This window comes from Trichosurus vulpecula, chromosome 2, assembly GCF_011100635.1.
Source record: "Trichosurus vulpecula isolate mTriVul1 chromosome 2, mTriVul1.pri, whole genome shotgun sequence".
Classification (NCBI taxonomy): domain Eukaryota; kingdom Metazoa; phylum Chordata; class Mammalia; order Diprotodontia; family Phalangeridae; genus Trichosurus; species Trichosurus vulpecula.
In genome coordinates, this window is record NC_050574.1 from 73267103 (window position 1) to 73290625 (window position 23523).

General features: G+C 41.8%; 1 protein-coding gene across 1 annotated transcript in view; it reads right to left on the reverse strand.

Moving 5' to 3' along the window:
• Nucleotides 1-23523, reverse strand: part of MACF1 (microtubule actin crosslinking factor 1) — a 312647-nt gene that overhangs the window by 194837 nt on the left and 94287 nt on the right. The window contains exons 6-16 of the mRNA XM_036746382.1: nt 9519-9685; nt 8658-8770; nt 8441-8547; nt 7653-7772; nt 7460-7555; nt 4743-4870; nt 4558-4651; nt 4284-4438; nt 2176-2452; nt 900-1028; nt 360-437 (exon numbers count right to left, since the gene is read on the reverse strand). Coding sequence (XP_036602277.1) covers nt 360-437; nt 900-1028; nt 2176-2452; nt 4284-4438; nt 4558-4651; nt 4743-4870; nt 7460-7555; nt 7653-7772; nt 8441-8547; nt 8658-8770; nt 9519-9685 — 1464 coding nt within the window. The remainder of the gene's footprint in view (nt 1-359; nt 438-899; nt 1029-2175; nt 2453-4283; nt 4439-4557; nt 4652-4742; nt 4871-7459; nt 7556-7652; nt 7773-8440; nt 8548-8657; nt 8771-9518; nt 9686-23523) is intronic.

The window sequence follows — 23523 nt, forward strand, 5'->3', positions numbered from 1 at the left end:
CAGCATGGCTTCATCAGCAGGAGGACATGGTTGACTAACCTCATTTTCCCTTTTGACTAAGACAATAGCCTGGTGGACCAGGAAAGCTACAAATATAGTTTATGTTAGAAGTCTGAACTCGGTCACCTCCTGGAGGTCTGTTGTCCTGACTAGCATGTGCTTATTAGCTATTATGAGCTATTTGCAGGGTGAACTTGGGACTCAAAGATCCACTCCACCTCTAATATCATGTATTTGTGTATGCATGTGAACATAATGGCCCAAACTTTCAGCTTTCTCAGTCAGTCACGGAACCCAGCTGTCAATAGAACACTGGAACCCCCTGTCAACAGCACAGGAAAGATCCAGTCACTACTCACCATCAATTTACAGTACTGTGTCTCCAACTTCCCAAGTGTTTCAGTGTAGCTGGCACGAAAATTCTGGGACATTTTGCCCTAATGAGAATGAAAAGAAACAAAAACATTTTAGAAAATGGATTTAGTTTTCTGAGATATTACAACAAGTCTAAGATTTCTCTCTCAAATTCCTTTGCAAAATCCTTGAGAATCTAAAATGGTGATCAATTCATTCATTCAGGGGGATAAGGCCTATAATGGCACTTAAGAGTAGACCCGTTCAAAGTACACTGGAAAATGTGAGATGACAGGACTTGACATAATACATAAGCCAGATCTACAACATGGAACCATCGCTAATTGGGCAATAATTGAGTAAAGTTCAAGAGAACAGATCCCACTCTCAAACAGCAACACTGAGAAAGTTCCAAGAGAACACCATGAACGATGCATCTCAACCCCAATTGTCTTACTGCGTCATCTCTTCGAAAGTACGTATGCTATGAATTGTCTATGAACTATTCTGTCTCTGTTCTAGTGTATGCTAAGGACGCTCCTTACCTCATACATTCTAGCTTCTTTGACACTTGAGCCCAGTTCTTCTACACTGGTATGGATGTGCTGCTGAGTCTCAAGCTGCAGCTCCACACTGGGTAGGTCGCTGCCCCATTCAGCTCGCTCTAGTTTCATCTGGAAAAGCAAACATGACACCAATTGTAACTTCAAGAGACTAGAAGAAAATTATGCCCCCTTCCTCTCAGCAAACGAGTACATTAATAGGGTAGAGGTTTCAGAACAGGCATGTACCGTCAAACATCGCTAATGTGGAAACTGTTTTACTTAAATGTGTGCTTTTTTGTTATGAAGGAAGGTTTTCTTAGGGATAGGGATGGGATATGACCTTTATAAAAAAGAACATCGATGAAACATTTATTAAATGAGGGTGGTTTTTTTTTTAAAAGAACAGATAGGTCAGTTAGTAAACACAGGCTGGGCATGTAAGAATAAGGATGTTGACACATGCATGGAGGCATTGGGGACATCTTAGACCATATAGCTGAACTCCTTGCCTCAATCTATAATGGCTCCTAATTTGGGGACCCAACTCCTAAACTTGCCTATTTTGTTGTAGTAACATGAGAATTGCCTAGAAAGTAGCTTTCACTCAGCTTCTACTTCTCAGCATTTCACTGTGGCCATTTCCTTTTATTGGGTCCTGCTCTGTGATGCACAACTCATAAAATCCAGTGCAGACATATAAAGACAACATTTACAATGATCCCACCTCCCCCAGAGTATCAAGAATCCAACTGAAATGAAACAATCTTTGACAGAAATGGCTTGTCAAGTGTCCTCCAATGGGGGTGAGAATGCTAAGTGAAAACACAGCATCAGGGTCAGGGAGGCAATATCAAAAAATTCAAATAATGGAGTTAAACTTCAACATTAAAACTCATGAAGCAGTCCCAACTCTCAATGAAAAAACCTGAAAGGATTTCTTAGAAAGAAGTTAATTAACTCAGATACTGCACCTTCTTCCAAAGATGTCTATTTGGAGTATAGTTATTCAAAGGGAGGAAGCTCCCAAAAGCCTACACTTGACCTATACTGGGAAGCAGCTATAAGTTGATGCAAGCTCTCTATTCATCAAGGATTGATTTAGAAAAGCTGGAAAGGGGAAGGAAAGAAAGTACTTCCCAGACAATATCTGGCTTCCAGCCGTAAAGAAATATTTCAGAATACCCCCAATACAGTTACAGGTCTGATCACCTCCAAGGAATTGCTGGATTTTACCAGAAGCTAGTCTAACTCATTGCTATCTGTCACATACACCTACCTGCATCTCTTCTACCCAGGAGAGCAGTTCATAAACAAATCGGAGACTCCCTTCATCTTCAGAGGAAGAAATAGACACCAGTTCAGCACGAGTCATGGGTTTTCGGAACCAAGAGGTAGAAGGAGGATGTGTGACCTTAGTCAAAGGGTCTGCCTTCAGGTGAGTAGTGGTTAAAGTAGAGGGCTGAACAAACTCAAGTGTATTAAAATGTCCTTTCCGGTAAAGATTTGTGCACTCTAGCCGCAAGGTGACCAGCTCATCCTGGAGACGCATAATCCTGGAGAGAAAAGGGAGGAATAAATGAAAAAAAGAGTTTAATGGTCAACACAAGAAGAGTAAAACTAAATTTTTCAATACAACTTTGCTTTTTTCTAGTAATCTCTGCCCTATTCATCTTACTGGGAGATTATGAAAACGAAAAGATCATTTGTTGTTAAGTCATTTTTCAGTCATGTCTGACTCTCTGTAACTCCATTTGGGTTTTCTTGGCAGAGATACTGGATTGGCTTGCCATTTCCTTCTCCAGCTCATTTTACAGATGAGGAACTGGGGCAAACAGGGTTAAGTGATTTGCACAGGGTTACACAGCTAGTAAGCACCTGAGGCTAGATTGGAACTCAGGCAAATGAATCTTCCTGACTCTGGGCACGGCACTCTATCCACCCAACCCACCTAGAGGTCAACAATCAATGAAATGGTAAACTCCCTGGTGGCAGGAATTTTGTATTTCTATAGTCTGATGGAAGCCTTGCATATTGCAGGCATTTAATAAATTTTCATAGAACTCTGAACTATGTTAATTATAAAAATGAAAGTGTTTTGGAAAAGAACTATAAAATTGTAAGGTGGCGATACTAATAATTTTCATTAGTTTAGAGTTGATTTGACAGCATAAACCAAAAACATGCTGAAAGGGAATCAGAGCAACATCCACCTATCTATGGAGATGTTAATATCAGAGTTCTAGTACTGAACTCTACTAAAAGTTCAATGAATAATCTTGAGCAAGGCCCTTCCCCTTGGGTCTCAAGTTTCCCCAGGAGTAAAGAGAGGGCGTTGGACTAAATGATCTTTAATATCCCTTCAAGTTCTAAATTGTAGAATACTCCAAGAGTAATTCAGTATACAGACCCCTGGTCTCATCGGATGAACAGGGTTTCTTGCTCACTCAGGCCTCATAACAACATGCCTGCTTTGTGCCTCTGCTATACAAACACACAAACATATATGTACGTATATATAAATGTGTGTGTATATATTTTGCTGCTTAGGTTTTTTTTTCATTTTTTAGAAGGAAAAAAAATTTTAACCTCACTTTAAAACTGAAAAGAGAAACCCAAAGGTTTGTCTCTTTCAGGATTCTTGGGCCAAGCTCTGCTGCTGGGTTTCCCAGTGAATAAGCCCAAGGCAATTAATTGGAGGGTAACACCATAAGATGTTTTATATATGTACACATACACATATATACAGCCAAGGTTCTGTCCTGAGCCCTTTATCTCTTTTCCCAAACTTCTTTTCCTTTGGGATCTTATCAGCTTTCCTAGACTCAACATTATGTCTACACATTTAATTCCAAGAGCCACGTATCTAGTCTGACAAAATGATATTCCGAAAGCACAATTGTGACCATATTAGTTCCTTGCTCTTTGCCTCAGTGACTCCCTACTGCCTCTAGGATAAATACAAACTCTTCTAAAGCCCATGACAATCTGGGTCCAGTATCTTTGCTGACTCTCAATGATTGCTGAAATTTCAGCCAAACAAGCCTTTCTGCTGTTCCTCATCCACGTCCTTCTCTATGTCTTTGCCCAGGCTGGATCCAATGCCGTGACTGCTCTCCTTGCCCACCTTCGCCTTGTGAAATTCCAGGCTCTCTTTCAAGCCCAGCTCAACAGACAACTCCCTGACTTTCGCAGTTATTAGCACTCCTCTCCCTGCCAATTATTCCTCATCTATTTTATACTTCTCTTACATTTATTTATGTACACTCATGTTGATTCTCTACAGCTTCTTAAAGGGACAGTTTCATTTTCATCTTTATATTCCCAGGATCTAGCATATAGCGGATATACAGTAAGTGTTTGCTTAGTTGACTTTTCCTTTCTCACCTAAAAGCCAGCTCTTCTAGCTGGTAGTAGTTCTCATCCCGGAGGATCTGGAGGTCCACCTGCAGCTGCCTGATGAGTCCTTCACATTCTTGAAGGTACATGATGACGTCTGACTCATACTGCACTGGCTGCCCTGATTCCAGGTGAGTAGCATCCTAAGGCAGAAAGGAAGAAGGAAAGAGCCATGACGGTCACTCTGGATCACCAGAATGACCAGGGATACCAGAGAAGACAGCAGAGGGAGGCCGGAGGGGGACACTGGTCCAAAACTCACCGCCTGTAGCGTATTCCTTGCTAGTGTCAGTTTTTCTTCACAGCTCAAAGCACCATTCTGGATTTTGTTAGCAATTTGTAGCAGCAATTCCAGCCTAAAACAAGATATAAACATACTGATTTCCTCTCTATGACCAAGGCTACCAAGAAGGAAAATGTCAAGACACCTTTGGGTACAGAACCAACCTTTCTACTGCTGGCCGCAGTAACTTCTCTCGCTCTAGCATTTCAATGATTAGCTTTCCCCACTCTTCCTCCACATCATTAGGATGATAGCCTTGAGGCAGCTTAATTCGACCAAATTCAATCCATACCTAGAAACAAAGCCAAAGAAGAATATAAGAATAGTAAGAAAAACTCACATTTATATAAACATGTTATGGTTTACAAATTGCTTCCATATGTTAACATATATTCTTATGTATCTTCTGTAACTTAACATCTATTATATCACAGGAAACCTGCCACAACACAATGAGGTAGGTACAAAAGATAGAATAGAATAGAAGAATAGAAGGCTGAGGGTCAGAGAGGTTAGTTAAGTGACTTGACCAGGATTCACCAAGCAAATAAGTGTCCAAGGCAGAATTCCAACCCTCATCACTCTGACCTCAAGGGCAGCACTTTATTCACTTGACTTCACTGTCTGTCAGCTCCCATGGGATGGCACAGGAAAATCTCTCTTACCTACACAGGCAGTGCCCACTTTGTACTGCAACCAGGCTTCTCTGAGATGGCCCAATCAAGGCACAGACCTCATTTTTTCCTGCCTTAGCCCACTCATTCTACAATTCTGGCTACTCTGAACAGATGATGCTAGAACCATACATTCAGTCAAGATTTCACCTTATTTTGGTCAGCTCTAAGATAAAATTCTAAAAAGCACATTTCTTCTAAAAGTAGAGACAAATTAATCTATCAGAGCTATGTTTCTTTTCATATTCTTCATCACACCTCATTTTCTAAAGAGGGTATGCTGAGTAGTTTACTAGAGTGGAAAAGTCACTGAATTTGTAGTTAGAAGTCCTGGGTTCAAATATTACTTTTTGCAACTTATCACTTATGGGGACTCTGGTGGACCATTTTATAAACCCCAGTATCCTTCTCCATAAAACAGTAGATTTTATCTTTAAGATTCTGCCCACCTACAAATGTTTATATAACCCTATTCCAATTTTCGAAATCCTGAATGCCAATGAAAACCCCCTTTTTCCACATCTAGGGAAAGGATTAACTCTCTCAGAAGGGCAGGGACCCCCATCCATAAGCATCAAGACTTGGAACTTCTTTATTCTTGTCCCTCAAGTTCAAAAACTTCCCATTATCTTTGATTCTTCTCTTTTCACTCACCCCCAAATCCAATCAATAACCAAAACTTATACTTCCCTTCTCTGCACCATCTCTCATATACATCTCCTTTTCTCCACTCATACTCCATTCCAATTTAGGCCGTCATCACTTGTTGCCTAGACCACCGCAATAGCCTAACTGGTGTCTCTGTTTAAGTCTCTATGTACTTGAATGCATCCTCCACTCACCTATCAAAGTGGTTTTCTGAAAGCACAGGTCTGACTGCTTTACTTCTTCCTCTTCCCTCTCCCTCCCTCTCAATAAACTCTAGTGAATCTCTAATATCCCCAGAATGAAATAAAGTCCTTTGTTTGGCATTTAAAACTCTTCGCCAGCTGGTCCCTTCTTACCTGTCTAATCTACTTACATTCCACTCCCTCCATGTACTCCATGATCCAGCCACACTGGCAGGAGTGCACATGGCACTCCATCCAATACTGTATTCTCCCTGTGGCCCTCTGATGTTCAGGATTCCCAGATTCCTTTAAGACTCTCCTCAAGTACCACTTCCTCCAGGAGGCCTTTTTGAGTCCCTTCTCAGCTACTAATGCTGTCCCCTCTAAGGTTACCTTCCATCTACTCAGATAGTGTGCATTTTGAGATATACACGGATAGATTCCAAGCTGAACTGAAGAACTCTGTGAAAAAGAGTGATTTCAGGCCCATGGCTTTATTCTAGACAGGTTCGAAACAGACTTTTAGTCAATCAATAAATCAGTATCAAGTACTTACTGCTGCAAGTCAGACACGTACTAAGCTTTGGAAATACAAAGAAAATACAAAAACAGTTCCTGCCCTCAAGCAGTTTCCATTCTAATGAGACACTATACAAAGCTCTATATCCCAGAGTAGAGAGCCTCTTTCAAAGAGATACATGACCCCATTTGGGGTTTTCGTGGCAAAGATATTAGAGTGGTTTGCCATTTCCTTTTCTAGTTCAATTTACAGATGAAGAAACTGAGGCCAACAGGGTTAAGTGACTTGCCCAGGATCCCAGAGTTCGTAAGTATCTATGACTGGATTTGAACTTGGGTTTTCCTGACTCTAGGCCCAGTGCTCTGCACCACCTACCTGCTGTCTATATGGTATAGATAGCAATATCTATATCTATTTCAGAATATATAGACAGTAAAGATAAAAATATATCTATATATCTCAGAATAGACAGTATCTCTCATTAGAATATAAGCTTCTAGAGGGTAGGGACTGTTTTTGTGTTTTCTTTATATTTCCAGGGCTTTGTTTGGCATTTAAAACTCTTCGCCAGCTGGTCCCTTCCTACCTGTGTGCCTAGCACACAGTAAGTACTTAATAAATGCCTATTGATTTATTGATTAAAAGTCTGTTTGTGAGTCCTATCTAGAATAAAGTCACAGAGCTGAAATCACTCTTCACAGAGTTCTTCAGAACAATCCTGGACCAGATATGCTCTCTGAGGGTAGACAGCATTAGAAAAATGAATGCTATGTTGAGAAGACAAGACAGAAAAATCTGGCTAGAAAGAGGCAATAATAGCTTGGTCACGACCTCGGCAGAGGAGTAAGCTTCCTTACCTCTAATAATTTGTACAATTCCTCGATTCTTCCCTTTTCTCTCTCCTTGGCCAGAATTTCAGTTTCTTTAAAGTGTATGTACTGGTTATAAAGTGCCTGAAATAGGACACAAAATAATTGGAGACCTTCAGCTTACCCAGGAGTCAGCACTGGGACTGCTTTGTAAAAGTGCCATCCCAGCCCCAAGTGTTACCTTTAACTCAACAGGGTTCTGGGGGAATGATTTATCTGACATCAGCATAGTGTGCTGTTTGATCCAGGGAATGAGGGAATCAACACGGTTCTGGTACTCTTGCCACCTGGAATCCACCTCCTATTGACAGGAAACAACCACCAGGTACTCTATTAATAGCAGTACTCCAAAAATCCCTGAGAAAAGTCTCTCAGAAACACCCTCTGCTCCACCACCAGCTAATGCTGTTTATTCTCTCAATTCGGTGAATCCATGGTAGCGCCAACTGTTAACTTTCAGAGGTTCGCAATTGGGATCTGTAGGTGGTGGCCCAGGTGCCCCAGCTGTGACTCAGCTTCTCAGGCCCATAAAACAGATGATCTTCCAACTTTAGATCCCATGATCACAAAAAGCCCATGGCATGTCTGAGCAAGTAGACATTTGAAACAGAAAAATCACAGCCTCAGCTCAAGCCAGAGCTAACAAATACCAGTGAAATGGGTGGGGAGAAATGTTCTATGTTCTTAGCACTGCCCAACATGGACAGGACACTGCAACACAAACTGTGCCTCTAACAATGCCAATGGATGAGGCTGAAGATGACAGCTTTAATCTCTCAAATCTGCAACATGAAGCCTCTCCTCACAGACACGTCCAAAGAGGCCACTTGAGCTATCTGGCAGGCAAACTCAAGCTGCAATGTAAAAGTGTCCTCCATAAAAGTGTCTACTCACAAAATGTTGCTCTATTGACTCATTCACTCCAAACTTCTTCCAGATAGAAAAAGTCTCAAGCAAATTCATTCTTACCGTAGCACTAATTCCTTCACCTCCCTCAGGAACTTTGGGGAAGGCATCATAAATTGAAGACACGTAAGTGATTACAGACTTCTCATCTGGGGAAGGTACATCCACATCTGAAGGAGAGGGGAAACAAGACTCCTAAGCCAGGATGGAGAAGCAGTTACCTGCTAAGGAAATGCAGGTCACATGTTCTAAACTTGAACCAGGTTCTGTCATCTCTCACCTTCTGCATCCAACAACCGGGTGACCCCAAGTCTTTCTGCCACTTCAAAGGCCTGTTCCAAATTCTCTCGATTGCTCTGGATGTGCACCCTTTCCATATCTACCAAGTCTGGCCTGTAAAAAGTCAGCAAAGCAAACATTGGAAGAAGTTTCTAATCAGCAAAGGAAACTTTCTAAACACGTAAAGGGGATAAGTAGCGGAGGTCAAAAATCTGGAAAGGTGCTGGTCCCATTTAGAACTATACATTGGGAGATTACATTACCATGATGCTAAAAGTGTAGGACAGTAGATCTTAAGGCCTTAAGAGGGCAGGAAAGGGCACCTAAATGAGAACAGAGTGACGATATGCACGTGTTTATGGCACCTGGGAGAATTATGTTCACTGGTTCTCCTGTTCAAGGGTATACCAGAGCCCTGTTTCCTGGTGTAGGCCAAGGAAAGGAATTATAGCAGACAGATTATGGGATTTAAAGATGGAAGGGACTTATAGCAATCATCTAATCCAACCTCTCCTTTTACAGGGGAAAAACAATCTCTCAGAGGTGCAGGGACTTGTTCAAAGTCAGACAGCTCAGTAAGTAGCAAAGCTGGGGCTCAAACACAGGTCCTCCAACTCCAAATTCAGTACTCTTCATTTTGCAAAGGAAGGAACTAACAATAAGTGAATAGTCCACCAGGAGCTGCCTCGAGGGGGTATACTGCCTTGTCGTAATCAAGAACAGAATTGATTCTTGCACTGGATGTAAAATGGGACTGGATGATGTATCCCTAGCCTCCTCCCAGTTCTAAGTTTCTATACAATAACAGCAAGAGAAGAAAAGAGACCGCCCGTATCCCAATCTGATGCTCCCACTCACATACCTGTATCGGTGAATAAGTGCATTGAACATCTTCCCATCACTCCAGCATGAGGAAAAATTAGTGCATTTGATTCCTGTGTAACCAGCTGTCACCTTCTGGGTCCACAATAGCAGCTTTTCCTTTGCTGACATGTCTCCTGACTCACCACTGATGTAGATGTCAGAGATCTGCCCAAATACAGGATACAGAATGACATTTTCCTCAAATAGGAGAAAGAAGATCTCTTAAAGTCTCTTTTAGCTACAGCATAGATGGGGGGGTGGGGCTCAGTTGAGGAGAAAAGAGGGAGGAAGGTAAAATGAAAAGGGAGGAGAGGGGAAGAAGGGAAGAGCAAAGAGGAAGAGAAAGAGGGAAGTAGACATGAGAAGGAAAGGAAGTGGAAAGAGGATTTTGGATGAGAAAAGAGGAAAAAAGGGAAAGAGAAAGGGAGGATGATAATAGGATATACAGCATGAAGGGTATAGGATGTAGGAGGGGTATGGTGTGAAAGGGAAAGGAAGGGAATCTGTGGCTAAGAGAACTGATATGATTTCAAATGAAAACTCTAGCACTGTGCAAAAAAATGAAAGGCTTTTTTTGTACACATAGAATTCCCTCACTGATCTCTCTCCTCTGAACTCCTATGATACTTAAGAATGCCACACAATTTCTCTCTTAATTAGATATTGTTTTATATCATTCACTATTGTTTCATGTTTGCTAGTTTTGTTATCCCAACTAGATTCTAAGTCCCTTAAAAGAGAGAAACCATCATAAATAACCAGGAGCTGCCGCCCAACAACAGAATAGGCTACCCTGACAGTAAGTCCACCTGATAGCAGAGATCGGCCGAAGACTAGACAACCCCATCAGGAAGGACGTGGAGGGCAGTCCTGCACAGAGTAGGAAAATGGCTGAGAGGCCTCTATAGCCTCGTCCTGTTCTATGATTCTGGTTCCTCTCTATCTCCTACATCAGAGGTATCATGTACCCCACAACTCTCCCCCACACCTACCCCAGGGCAGCCAAATCAGATTAAAATGTAACTGGAAAATGTTTAGCCAAAAACAAAAACAAACAAATAAAAACAATAATATGTTATTTTATGGTTTTCTAAGTCAATATGCCCTGCAGAGGTCCTTCTCTATTCCAGTTTGCTGTATATTACTACTCTATCTAGCAAGGATTGATAAAGATTTGTTGATTAACTGATTAATAATCACTTGGTTTTATGCACAATATGAACAACTTTCATTTTGATAATGCTTGCTGGGCTTGGAGCCAGGAAGACTTGGATTCAAATCCTGCTTCTGACACTTAGTACCTAGGTAACCAAGGGTAAGTCATTTAGCAACTCTCTAAGACTAAGTTATAGACCATCTGTAAATCAATTATCATTCTCAGACTTAAGAGATCCTTGCTAGATTGGTGTTGACTGTTTTCAAAGTGCTTTCCCCACAATAATTCTTGAGATATGTAGTAAGATTATTATCTTTATTTTACAGATGAGGAAACTGAGGCTCAGAGATGGGAGGTGACTTTCCTAAGGTCCTACACCAAGGAAATTAGAAGTGGTACCCAAACCCAGTTCTCTAGGCTTCACATCCAATGTTCCTTTCACTCTATGGAAAAGCAAACCTATGTCCCATTCAACAAAGTGTTTCACTAGGGAACAATTCTCTCAAACAAATAAAATTTCAACTCCTTTCTATGATAATGAATCTGGCACACCATTTTCTTTCCAGGTATCCTACACAGGGATAGCATGGGCTCTGATATCAACAGAACAAATTGTCTCTTGAATATATTTATAGCATGCCTAGCAATAGGCAGTTTTCCTATTTCCACATTTTAGTGACCAAACATCTTCCTCTAAAGATACATCCTAGTGCTTTGCATTTTTTGCCACTTAGTATAGATGTGAAGGCAGAATGTGATTGTATAGTTGAAAACAGAAGGACAGAGGTGAAGAGGGGATGGAACCTAAGGAATTAAAATGTAAACTGTATTTCACTGATTTCTATAACAATAACAAATCCTAGGTAAATGGATGGTTTTAAGTCTTACCCAAAGTCTGCCTTTCTGATGGCATCTCCCTACATAAATCATAGCATTCCTACCTTGCTGTATACATCAGAACACCTTTGCCAGGGGTGTTAAATACAGTTGTTCTGCTCCCTCACAAAGAATACTCATCCCATGCTGGGTCAGTCAGTGGGATTGTCAGCGGAATTAGAGAAATGGCCTCGCTGTTACAAACCTTCTGAGTAATTCCATTTGGCTCCCATCCACCTCCTCATATTAAACACTCACACACACACACACACACACACACACACACACACACACACACATAGCATGTTACTTGGGCTGAGCAAAAGCTTCTAAATTAATCTCTAAAATCAACCAGAAATTCAGCATCAGTTCCAGAGAGTTGATTGGTTTTTAACAATGCAGCTGTTTGGATTGGGAAGAAAGCCTCTCTAAGGATTTTCCCTTCAATCACATCAAAGGCCAAAGCATCTCTATTTTGATCCTCTCCTGATCCACACTTTCCAAGGCTCTCTTATTATTAATTTCCAGACCCTTGATGCTTTTTTAATGATTTATTCATTCACTAAGCAGATATTTTTTGAGCATCTGCTATGCGTACAGCACTGTGCGACACTAAGGCAGACACAAAAAAAATATAACTAGGAAGCCAAGACAAAATAGTTAAGTAACACAAGATGACATACAATTAACAGCCCAAAAGAATGTTAAATACTATGTGCTGGAGAAATAATTCTGATACTAACATGCTACATGACTATGGGCAAGTGACTATCTCTCTTTGGGCTTTGCAGCTCTTATGTTAAATGCTCTATGTTTTAAGGGATCTTCCTTCTTTGACATTCTATGCTGTAAGGCCCCTTTCTGTTTTAACATTCTAGTTCCTAAGGGTCCTTCGAGCTCTCTTTCATGTACTATGATTTTAGGAGATCAGAAAGTGACTCATGTCTGCTACAGTGGTCAGAGAAAGCTTCAGAGGAAGGTGAATCTTGAAAAGAGGGGATTTGTACAGACAAAGGGAAAAGGCATTCCAAGTCAGGGAAAGAACATGAAACAAAGGTTTGGAATTAGATTCTGGCACATGGATGTGATAGAATGCTATTGCTTGATAAGCAATGCTAATATGCCCAAAGAGATCATAAAAACAGAAAAGGATCCACATGCACAAAAATATTTATAGCAGCTCTTTTTATTATGGTAAAGAATTGGAAATTGAGGGAATGCCCATCAATTGGGGAATGGCTAAACAAGCTGTTGAAAGTAATTGAATACTATTAGGTTGTAAGAAATGATGAGCAGATAGACTTCAGAAAAACCTGGAAAGACTTACATGAACTGATGCTAAGTGAGCAGAACCAGGAGAACATAGTAACAGCAACATTGTACAATGATTGACTATGACAGACTTAGCTCTTCTCAGTAATATGATGCAAGACAATTCCAAAAGATTTGTGATAGAAAATGCTATCCACATCCAGAGACAGAACTATAAAGTCCGAATGCAGATCGAAGCATACCATTTTCACTTTTTTTTGGTGTTTTTTATCTCATAGTATTTTTTTCCTTTTGGTTCTGATTCTTCTTTCACAACATGACTTACATGGAAATAGGATTAATATGATTCTACATGCATAACCTATATCAGATTGCTGGCTGTTTTGGGGAGGGGGAAGGGAGAAAAATTTGGAACTCATTCTTACAAAAGTGAATGTTGAAAACTATCTTTACGTGTAATTGGAAAAAACCAAAATACTATTAAGTGGGAAAAAAAGAAATGCTAATACGAAGGGTACAAAGAAGCATGAGAAGACATGAACTGATACAAATGGAAATGAAGTGAGCAAAATAAGAAAAAAAATACACGCTGACTAAAGCAATGTAAATGGGAAGAACGAGAACAATAAAACTGGGTTTTGTGTAACTATAACGACCAAATTTGACACTGGAGATGAGAAAATGCACCTCACTCATCTTTACAGATGGGGGAAACTGGGTGAGTAACCTTACATACACAGTCAAACTTGTTTGATATGTTAGTTCTGCTCAACTACTTTTTCTATCTCTTTTTTACTCATTGTTATAGGAGATGGTTCTTTGGGGAGGGGGGAAGGGAAGAATATATTTGAAAATTAAGGTTATGTAAACCAAAAAAATCAATAAACATTGAAAAGGTTTAGAGTTGTGGATTAGTATGATTTGGTTATGGCAGAAGACGGAGAAGAGACCAGTCTAACTGGAGAGTAAAGTTTATGTTGGGAATACATGGAACTTCAGATTTAGGCAGGTAAACTGGATCTAAATGATGTAGAACATTGAAAGCTGGGATGAAAACTTTGGATTTTATTCTATAAACACTGGGAACCACCACGGTTTGCTGGGCTCATAGATGAGACTCACAATTACTTTTTCCTTAAGCTTCTAGCCGGCCTTACTACATTAAAGGGGAAATATTAAAAGACCAACTTTGAAAACAGTTCCCCAAAGTGGGTAAGAGAGCACTCTCCTCGTCAGAGGCATCTAGTGATGCCGTGTGTTTTTAACAGTGTGCAAAAGGGGAGGACTCTTTGTCCCCAACAGAGCTGGGAGTCAAGGTGGCTGATGTTCCTGGAAGAAATACATCTTTACAGTAATCCCTGCGACTCTAACCCTAACCCTTAAGCAATTCATTTCCTCCTTCTGAGCCTGAGTTTCTCTAAATGGGGATAATCCTGGTACAGCCTCACAACTTCCAAGATATGCATTTCCCTCTGCATGGATGCATGTTCCCCCCACTCCTACAGAGTATGACTCCTCTATAACTTGGTACAGTCTTTAAAACTTGCTGTGGCTGAAGAACTTATCATCAGCCTGTGGCCAACCTTAGAATTCTTCAGAATTCTATGAATTTAAACTACACTGGCCCTCGTATATTAAATATATAGGCAGCTAGGTGACATAGTGGATAGAGCACTGCACCTGGAGTCAGGAAGACTCATCTTCCTGAGTTCAAATCTAGCCTCACTTACTAGCTGTATGACCCTGAGCAAGTCATTTAACCCTGCTTGCCTCAGTTTCTTCATCTGTAAAATAAGCTGGAGAAGGAAATGGCAAACCACTCTGGTATCTTTGCCAAGAAAACCCCAAATGGGGTCATGGAAAGTCAGAAACAACTGAAACGACAGAATACAACAACCAGTATAGAATCTCTATGAGAGGGGTTTCTAATTTGGTAGAATCTACCAGAGTTTGCACTCCATTGGCATAGCCTCTGAGAACTTAGGGTTACCTTATGCCACTACGAGGCATCAGGGTAGAACTTTAGTAGAGGAAATCACTTGCTTAATATTAAAGTACTATAGAAATATCAACGTTACCACTGCTATTATTAAAGAGAGATGGGAAAGTTGTAGATACTTATAAATTGAAATAGCTGGGCCTCCAACCATATCTAGCCCCTCATGTTGAGAAGGAGGCAGCTCACCCTGCACTTTGGGACTGCTATAGTCAAGAATCAAGTTCAGGGCACACCAGCGAAGAACCAGTGGTTAATTCATCAGGGCCCAAAGAAGCTAAGAGATGCCACGTTTTCCCACTCATGGTGGAAAGGACAGGGGATTTTAATCAACTTCCTTTGTTCATGATGATGGGGTTAAGGGCAAGAATATGGTAGCAGAGTAGGATGGGGAATGACAATGACAAAAAAGATATACAGCCCTCATTGGCCCAGACAGGGGTGCAGGAAAGCAACCAGCAGAACCAGCATCAGAAGCATAATTGGTATGCAGTTGCTCACTTCCTTCTCCAAAGCCTGATAAGTTTACCATTCTGAAAATCATTCTGTCAGCTGGCTACTACTACATAACCTGCATTAATTCTGTCCTGCCAGGCATAGGGCTAGGCTTGAATCTATTAGCATGAATATAGTTCTAGCATGTGATTCACCAAGTCCTCCAAAGGGAAATGTGCCCCTAGACCATACACATCACATAAGCCTCCATTACTTAGCACACAGCTCCCCAGGCACGTATGAGAGAAAGTTTCAACCATTCTATAAACTAGAATGCCACAATGCCTACAGCAAAGTTCCTTTCCAGGTGTTGAACCCTCTATTCCCGTAGAAACGCCCTGGGACAACATTCCCAGGTTAGATGCCAATCCTGAAATTTTGTGACTGCTTTCTTGCATGGATTAATCTCTTGGCACATTCAAGACAAGCTCCCTTGGGTTTGCTCTGTGCAGACAGCAGCTCCCTGCCTGACCCATGTGTCCTTCCTTATTGTTGTCACATTCATCAGATGATGGTTCATGCTCCAGTCAGCTGCTCCAGTTTTGATTCTCAACCTAAACATCACTATGATTTTTCAGGGTCAGAACATACTGCTCTCTGACAGCCTGCTGACTGACCCTGACTTCACGGCTCCACACAGCAACCCTAGGAAGCAGCCTCCTGCTGAGGAACAAACCAAGCAACAGCTCTCAGAAGAAGGTCGCCTTGGAGACTGATAAAGACTCTATGGGTCTGGGTCTCAGGAGTTTTAGCCCTCAAGAAACTTTAAACTCTTCATCTGCCCTATTGAGCAGAACAGTTTGAGGTTCCCACAAGAGCAAACTAGATCCAGAGATAAAGAACTTGGTCTAAATCTCAAGCTTCTGAAGCCATGGAAGAGCCTGCATTTTATACTTTATTCCTTAAGTACATCCCCTCCCTGCCCCACCCCCCACACTCCCTTTCATACCTCTGGACCTGTCTATCCCCGGATTATCCCCATTCTAGTCCTCCCCCATTCTCAACATTCTACTCATCCCTTCAGAGCTCACTCAAATGCCATCTCCTCCTTGCCACCTTCTCTCATCTCCTCTAGTGAAAAGTATTTTCTCTCTCATCTGACACCACAGCATTTACACTCTTCTTAGTCACTCTTCATAATATAAAGTGTACCGTATTTATCTCTGAATGTGTCATATTTTCCCCTATTAGAACTATAAGTTAAGGACTATGTCCTATCTTCCTCAGTGTCTAGAAAGGCTTTGTACACAGTAACTATTTAATAAAGAATTACTAAATGAGTAAATGAACTGCTGTTGAATAAGTAAGAGGCATAGATGGGATGTGGGTTGGCTGTCAAGCAAATGTCTCAGGCAAATTTGATTCAATACTCAAAAAACATAAGTGATGAGCTCTCATAGCCTAAAAACACCAAAACTGCCCTTGCTCAAGGTCCTGCACAGTCAGATGGACTCTTATTTCAGGGGATGAAACTTCCATCACAAGTCTGACTGTGTTCTTTAAGTAAAAACTTTGTCAGGCTGCTTCTCTTTCTCTTATCCAGCCCTCATCATCTAGAATCCCTTTCCCAGAAGCCAACAAAGTCAACCTCCAAATTCCCTGTCCTTTCATTCCCCAAACACTTTAAGAGTTCATTGGGCTTCACCTTATCAAAGAATATTTTGTCAAGATTACTTCTACCAAAACAAAACAGATCACATAGATTGCTAAATAAAACTGAAATTATTTCACAAAGATTCCACCCCAAAATAAAAGTCCCCTCTTGCTCCTTGACAGCCAAAACACATGAACACACCACTACCACCACTCTGTCCCCCTCCACACCCTCCAACCTCCAACACATCATAAAACAGATTAAAATCTACCAAAGAACCAATTATCCAGTCATAGGTCAGGCTTTCTCCAATGGTTTTTTCCCCCTCCATTTGTTTTCAGCCTCCAAACTTTTCACACCAAAGAGGGTGCTAGAGTACATTACCAATTAAAGATTCACTAGCCTCCTTTGAAAGGGCTAAACAAGTAGCTTTTTGCTTGAGAAATACATGAAGCTCCTCAAGTTCTTGCTGAGAGGCAGCATAAGACACTTCTAAGTGGACCCTGCTCCAAAGTCTCCCTAGCATCCTGCCATCGATGGCCAAGGACCCCTCCTCTTGGCTTTCTTTGTCCTTTTCCTTTTCAAGCTCTTCAAGTACACGTGTCAATCTCTCCTTTCATGCAGGCTGAATGATATTGTCAACCACATGTATCACCATAAATTCCAGAAAATACTGATCTAACCAACCAAGCCACTGTTCAGTCCCTTCCCCTTCTGGCTGTTCGATGTTTGGAACCACCAAGCTGCTTCTCTCTGAGAACTCTGTGTTCAGTCCCCTAATACACGAGGTCATGAAGCCCATGAAAATATGCCATTCTTAGAAAGATGGACCTGAACCACCAACAAGAATGGCCATTGATAACCCCCTCCAGGAAAGAGATTGTTTAAGCTCCAGTGAATACATCTCTCCAAGTAAGAGTAACTACAGGGATGAAGCTCTTTCCCTTTTGTCCCTGCTTCCTCCACAGCCTCCATCCCTTCAGACATCCTTCCTCTCTACTATGCTGATTCTAGAAACTAAAGTCAAGCCTCCCCATTACCTTCCATGCTACAACATAGCCTTTGGTTGCTGGGAAACTGAGAAAGAGGCCAGCAGAGAGTAAACAGTCCCTAGCCCTGCACAGCGTTAGGTACCCTCATCATTACCAGAGTGAGTACGCTTATTGTGCTTAGTTACCCATAATCATGGGCTCGCCCAGGGAGACATACCTGGTTCCAAGATCCAAGGGGGAACCCAAAATAGATTTAGCTTGCCAAGGCTCAATGGGTCACTAAATTTACAGTATAGAGCTCAGTTTAATATCATGTTGGAGAAGACAAGATGGGCTTCCCTGCTCTTCACCCTAACCTCAAACATCAAGGGGACCCAGAACCAGAGGAGCAGCCTAACCATCCCTTTAGCATACCCACCCACCTCCTTAAGACCCCACGACAGGATGTGGCCAGCTTCCAAAGATAGGGCACCATCCTCTTCAGAGAGAGAAGTGGAGCTTTTGCTAGGTTCAGCATCTTTCAGTTGGAGCCCCTTCCAGTGGGGCCCATCACTGCCATAGCCAGAAGAGGAGGGCAGAATACCACTTGTGGTAAGGACACTAACAGACAAGTCACTCTGGGAAGTGGGTAGCTTGGGGCCATGGTAGGTTTCTCTCCCCATGGGAGCAAGTTTCCTAGGAGATGATGAAGATACCCTGGGAGGCTTTTCAAACCTGTGTCTTTCTAGCTGCTCCACCAAAGGTGAAGGAGTAGACAATTCTGAGGCCGTCCCAGGCTCCACAGACCAGGAACCTGTCCAGGCAGTACTTGAAATGCTGTGTGCTTGTCGCCCCAGAGTCTGATCCTCTGATGACATGCCCCTAGTCCCTGGGACTGTAGGTTGGTCTGTCCTGGGCAAAGTGTTTGTTGTGAATCCAAGCTGAGTATTCTCTTTATGAACTGCAGCTTCTCTTTGCAAAGGCAGCAGCAGAGCCCTACTGCTGCACGATGCTGTCCTCTGAAATGCCACCAGCCGGCTCACTGACTTCTCACAGTTCCTCTCTGCTGGGTTGTCAAAAAGGTGAGCAATGACAGTTGTCCCCTCTTCAAGGGAATCCCTGACCCCTCCAACTCCTGACGGCCCATCATCTGCCAGTAATTGAGCTGTCTGGATTTCCCCTTGGAACTTCTCTTTCACCTGCACAATCAGCCCTTGGTCTCCAGTCCCTAGGCTGGGGGCAGGGTCTCTAGGAAGAGCAACATCCTGGGGAGGACTCTCCACAGTTTCCCCTTCTTCTTTGTGGGAGGGAGTCACACTCACTCGCAACTTCTTTGGTGGTTCATTCTCTTCAACTGCTTCAGTCCCTTCTGAGGGCTCCTCCTTGGGAGATGCCTCTGGTGTGGGGAGTTTTTTCCCCCTCCATTTCCTTTTGAATCGAGCCCTCTTCTTAGGAGATATGGGAGCTTTCCCTGGAACAGCCACTGACTCCTTTGGTTCCTTTACACATCCCAGAGAATTGCCCATGTCCTTCTTTTACCAAACCTTGGTAACAATGCAGTTAAGCTGATCCTGGGCTCCCGGAAAAATTCCAACCTTAGTTTCATCAGATTAGCTGTACATTTCCAACCACGCACTATGGTGACAATCCCTCTGATTCTTCCTCCCTCCCTGTCTCTCTCCCAGGCTCTTCCAGCCGCCGCTGTTTCAGACAGCCATCTTACAGGCTCAGAGCTGCAACAAGACACAAATTCAAAGCATCTCACTGCAGTTCAGAAATCACTTGACCTAAAAGCAGACAGAGACCGGATTGGCTACAGCTTCCTCTCTCCAAATATGAGGTAATTGGAGCACTGCCCTCAGTAACACAAACAGAAAGCAAAAAGGAGATAGAAACAAGGGAAGGGGAGGGGAGAAATGGGTGTGTGTGTTGGGGGGGTGGGTGGGTAATGTATGAATATATGGAGGAGGGAGGAATATGGGTGAAGATAATATAAAGGAAGGAAAAGGAAAACAAGAACAGGGAAAAGCTGACATGTTCAGCATGCAACAGAGAAAGAAAATCTAGAATCAACCTGGACTAGGGAGCCTACAAACAATTAGAGAGCCCCTCAAAGTCAAAAACGAAAACAATCTTAGCTGTTATAGTAAGATATATAAAGACAATATGTAAGGAGCCTTCTGGCTCTAAAATTCCATGATTATAAAATACTAGACGAGATACATATTTGTTGTTTTTTTTTTTGTTTTTACCAATCTCAAAAAGGTAGGTTATCTCCAACCTAGTGTAATTCAAGGTAGAAACTTAAGTGGAAAAAAGGAACCTATGCTTTAAGACTCCATTTTAGTGAAGCATTTCTTGTGGCTATCATAAGCCATGGCAAGAGGAAAGAGAAATGGTTGCTACTACTTGATCCTTTCCCAATAAAAACACAAGATTGTTATAATAATAGTCTATTTCCCTTTCCATACATACGTACATACATAAATATATGTATATATGTACACACACACACGTATACTTACACGAACACCTCAAAAAGATTCCCCCAGTACTAAACCTACAGCAGTCTAACAAGGGACTCAGAGACTTGATGTATGCTATCTTTTGGTGGAGGGAAAAAGGAAAGGAAATCTTTGTTTCCCCATTGATAAAATGAAGAGTTTAGGTAGATGATCACTAAAGTATATAAGCTATCACACTGACAGCCATTTGCCCCACCCATACTAGATGATATCACACTGCAGGGCAGTGAATGCTGATTCCAGGTATAAAAATCAGAATTAAAAATCTTTGTGTTTCCCAAACATATTACTGGCACCCCCATGCCCATATGGAAGGGAAGCATTTTACACACTATACATCAGCCTATTTCTGACATTTAGGTGATTCTTCCACCCAATTTTTCCTGCCCAAAGGAAGGGCCTACCTGGGGGTTTAGGGTGGGGGCACTGCAAATAAGATTATGTATACTTGGGTCCCTACTATGGATGCATCCCAGAAGGTGGCCTGATTATTCTACACTGATTGAGTCCATGTAGTAGTCGGGGGCTGCCAACCTAGTTCTAAGCCCTGAAGATCTCTGTGCCAGTCCAGCTACTGAATAAATTCTCTGAAAATCCACAAGCTCTTCCTACTAAAGAGGAGAGATGGCATTGCTTAAAGCAGTGGCTTCTCCTTACACAGTCTGAGCCTCTCCAGCGATGCTCCATCTGTTTCACAACTGCAGTCTGTCTGTTTCCCTGAAGGAAACCCTCCTCCCAAAGAGCTGTACTACCACCTAGTGGCGTTCATGAATCACAGCAAAAAACACAGAAAGGAAAAAAAACAGGATAGGAAGAGAAAACACTGAGGGACTCCCATCAGTCACACTGTGAAGTTCATTCCACCAATGAGACATACCCAATAGGGCTTGGTAGTGGAATACACAGGCTTTCAATAAGCTTCTAGCAAAGATGGCCTAAAGTGTGGGATTGTTAAGAAGAAAAGGGGGCTCCTGTTTTATTCATCAAATACCAACAAGTACCAAAGCTGAGTGGGGAAGCAAAAGACAGGGATTTAGATCATAAAGAGGGTTGCTATGGGAACTTTTTTGAGAAGTCTAATGCAGCCAAAGCACTCCTATCATGGGCCTCTTACACATGACATTCAATCAAGCCATTCCATTTCCTTCCCAAACCCCTCTCTTGCCACAAGGCTGACACTGATCTGGAAACCAAAAAATCAAGACCTCCTAGCACAATGGAAGGCCTCCTAGCACATTGTGCTTCCTGACCAAGCTTAAGGCGAGGCAGATCTGTAACAACATCTAAAGCTATGATGTCTATGACTGCACATTACTGGAAGCTTACATTCTCTCTGTAGCTCCTAACCTATCTGTAGTATGAAAAGGTGTACTAAATGATCTCTAAGGCTCCTTTCAGCTCTAAAATTATGACCTTTGTGAAAGTGAAAGCTCCTAGAAGCTTACATTCTCTCTGGGAGAAACCTTAAATACCATGCAGTCCAGGTCTTCCTTTTATAGATGGGGAATCAAGACCCAGAGAACTCAGTAACTTGCCTAAGATCAGTTAGTGAAGAGCAAAGGTTGGATTTGAACCCCACCTTCTCCCTTTCTTCGTCTCCCCAACTGTTAGTGCCTTCTCCCTCTGTTTACATCTTTGTGTGCACAATTCTGCATGTTGTTCTCCACTGCCCCATCCTACCCCCCAAATTAGAGTGTGAGCTTTCTGAGGGCAGAGACTAATTTACCTTTCTTTGTACACCCAGCACTTAAGAGGATAGTAAGCACTTAATAAATGCTTTTTAACTTACTGAACCCAGATCCTTTGACTCTTAGGCCTAATGGTCTTTCCACTATGCACTAAGCTGCCACTGATTAGAATGCAGGCTCCTTGTAGGCAGGAATCTTTAGTACCTACAGAAGTACCCTACACAGAGTGCAACTTAATAAATGTTTGCTGAATTGATATAAATTGGGTCCAGACTGGTTTTTTCCAGGGCTGCTGCATCAAGATTAGATGACCTCAAGATAACTATTCCTCGGACCCATCCCCCAATATGCAAACCTTAAGGACTTGAGCAATCTTTTACTGATGTCCCCTGTGCCTTTTTCCCTGCAATGCTGGCTGACGCTTTCTCCAAGATCAATTCATCTTTGCAAATGCCACAGTTTGCCCAGGTCCCAACATGGTTGATCTTTCATTCATTCAATCAAAATTTGTGGAGTCCATACTGCATGTAAAGTCCTGTGCTCGATGGACAGAGGATACAAAGAGCTCTAAGAAACCATCCCTGAGTTCTTAAAAAAAAAGTTGCAAACTATTAACAACCATATGACTGTTCCAAATGTTTAATGATAGGAGAAATGCAAATAAAACAATCCTGAGCTTTCACCTCATACTCAGCAAACTGCCAAAGATGGCAGAAAAGAAGAAAAATCAATGCTGGAGGGACTGTGGAAAGACAGTATACTAATACATTGTAGGAGAGCTGTGACTTTGTCCAACAATTCTGGAAAATAATTTGTAATTATGCTAAGAAAGTGAATAAAATTTTGGCATGTGCTCCCAAAGAGGTCAAAGACAAAAAGGCTCCATATACACCAACAAATTCATAAATCTCTCCCCACTCCAATCTATCCCCTGTGCATCTGCAAAAGTGATTTTTCTTAAGCATAGGTCTGACCAGGTCACCCTACTACCAATAAACTCCAGGGATTTCCTATTGCCTTTAGTATCAAATATAAAGTTCTTTGACTTGTTAAAGCCCTTCACAGCTTGATTCCAATCTCTCTTTCCAGGATCATTAAATATTATTCTGCTTCCAACACTTGAGGGTCCAACCAAACTGGACTTCTCTCTACGCTCTCATCTCTTAATTTTGTATTCATAATACATATTTATTTTGTATATAATTATATATGTATCTATTATTTTCTCCAGGACAATGTAAGCAAGCTCTCTGACAGCAGAGATTGTTTCCCTTTTCTGTCTTTGTATTCCCAGCTCCTGGCATAGTGATCGCAAATGATGGGCACTTGATAAATGCATGTTAATAAATGCTCTGACTTTTCTCCCCTTCTGATCTTGTCCTGATAATTTTACTCTACACTGTCCTCTGCTCTCTAATTCCTTTCTATTG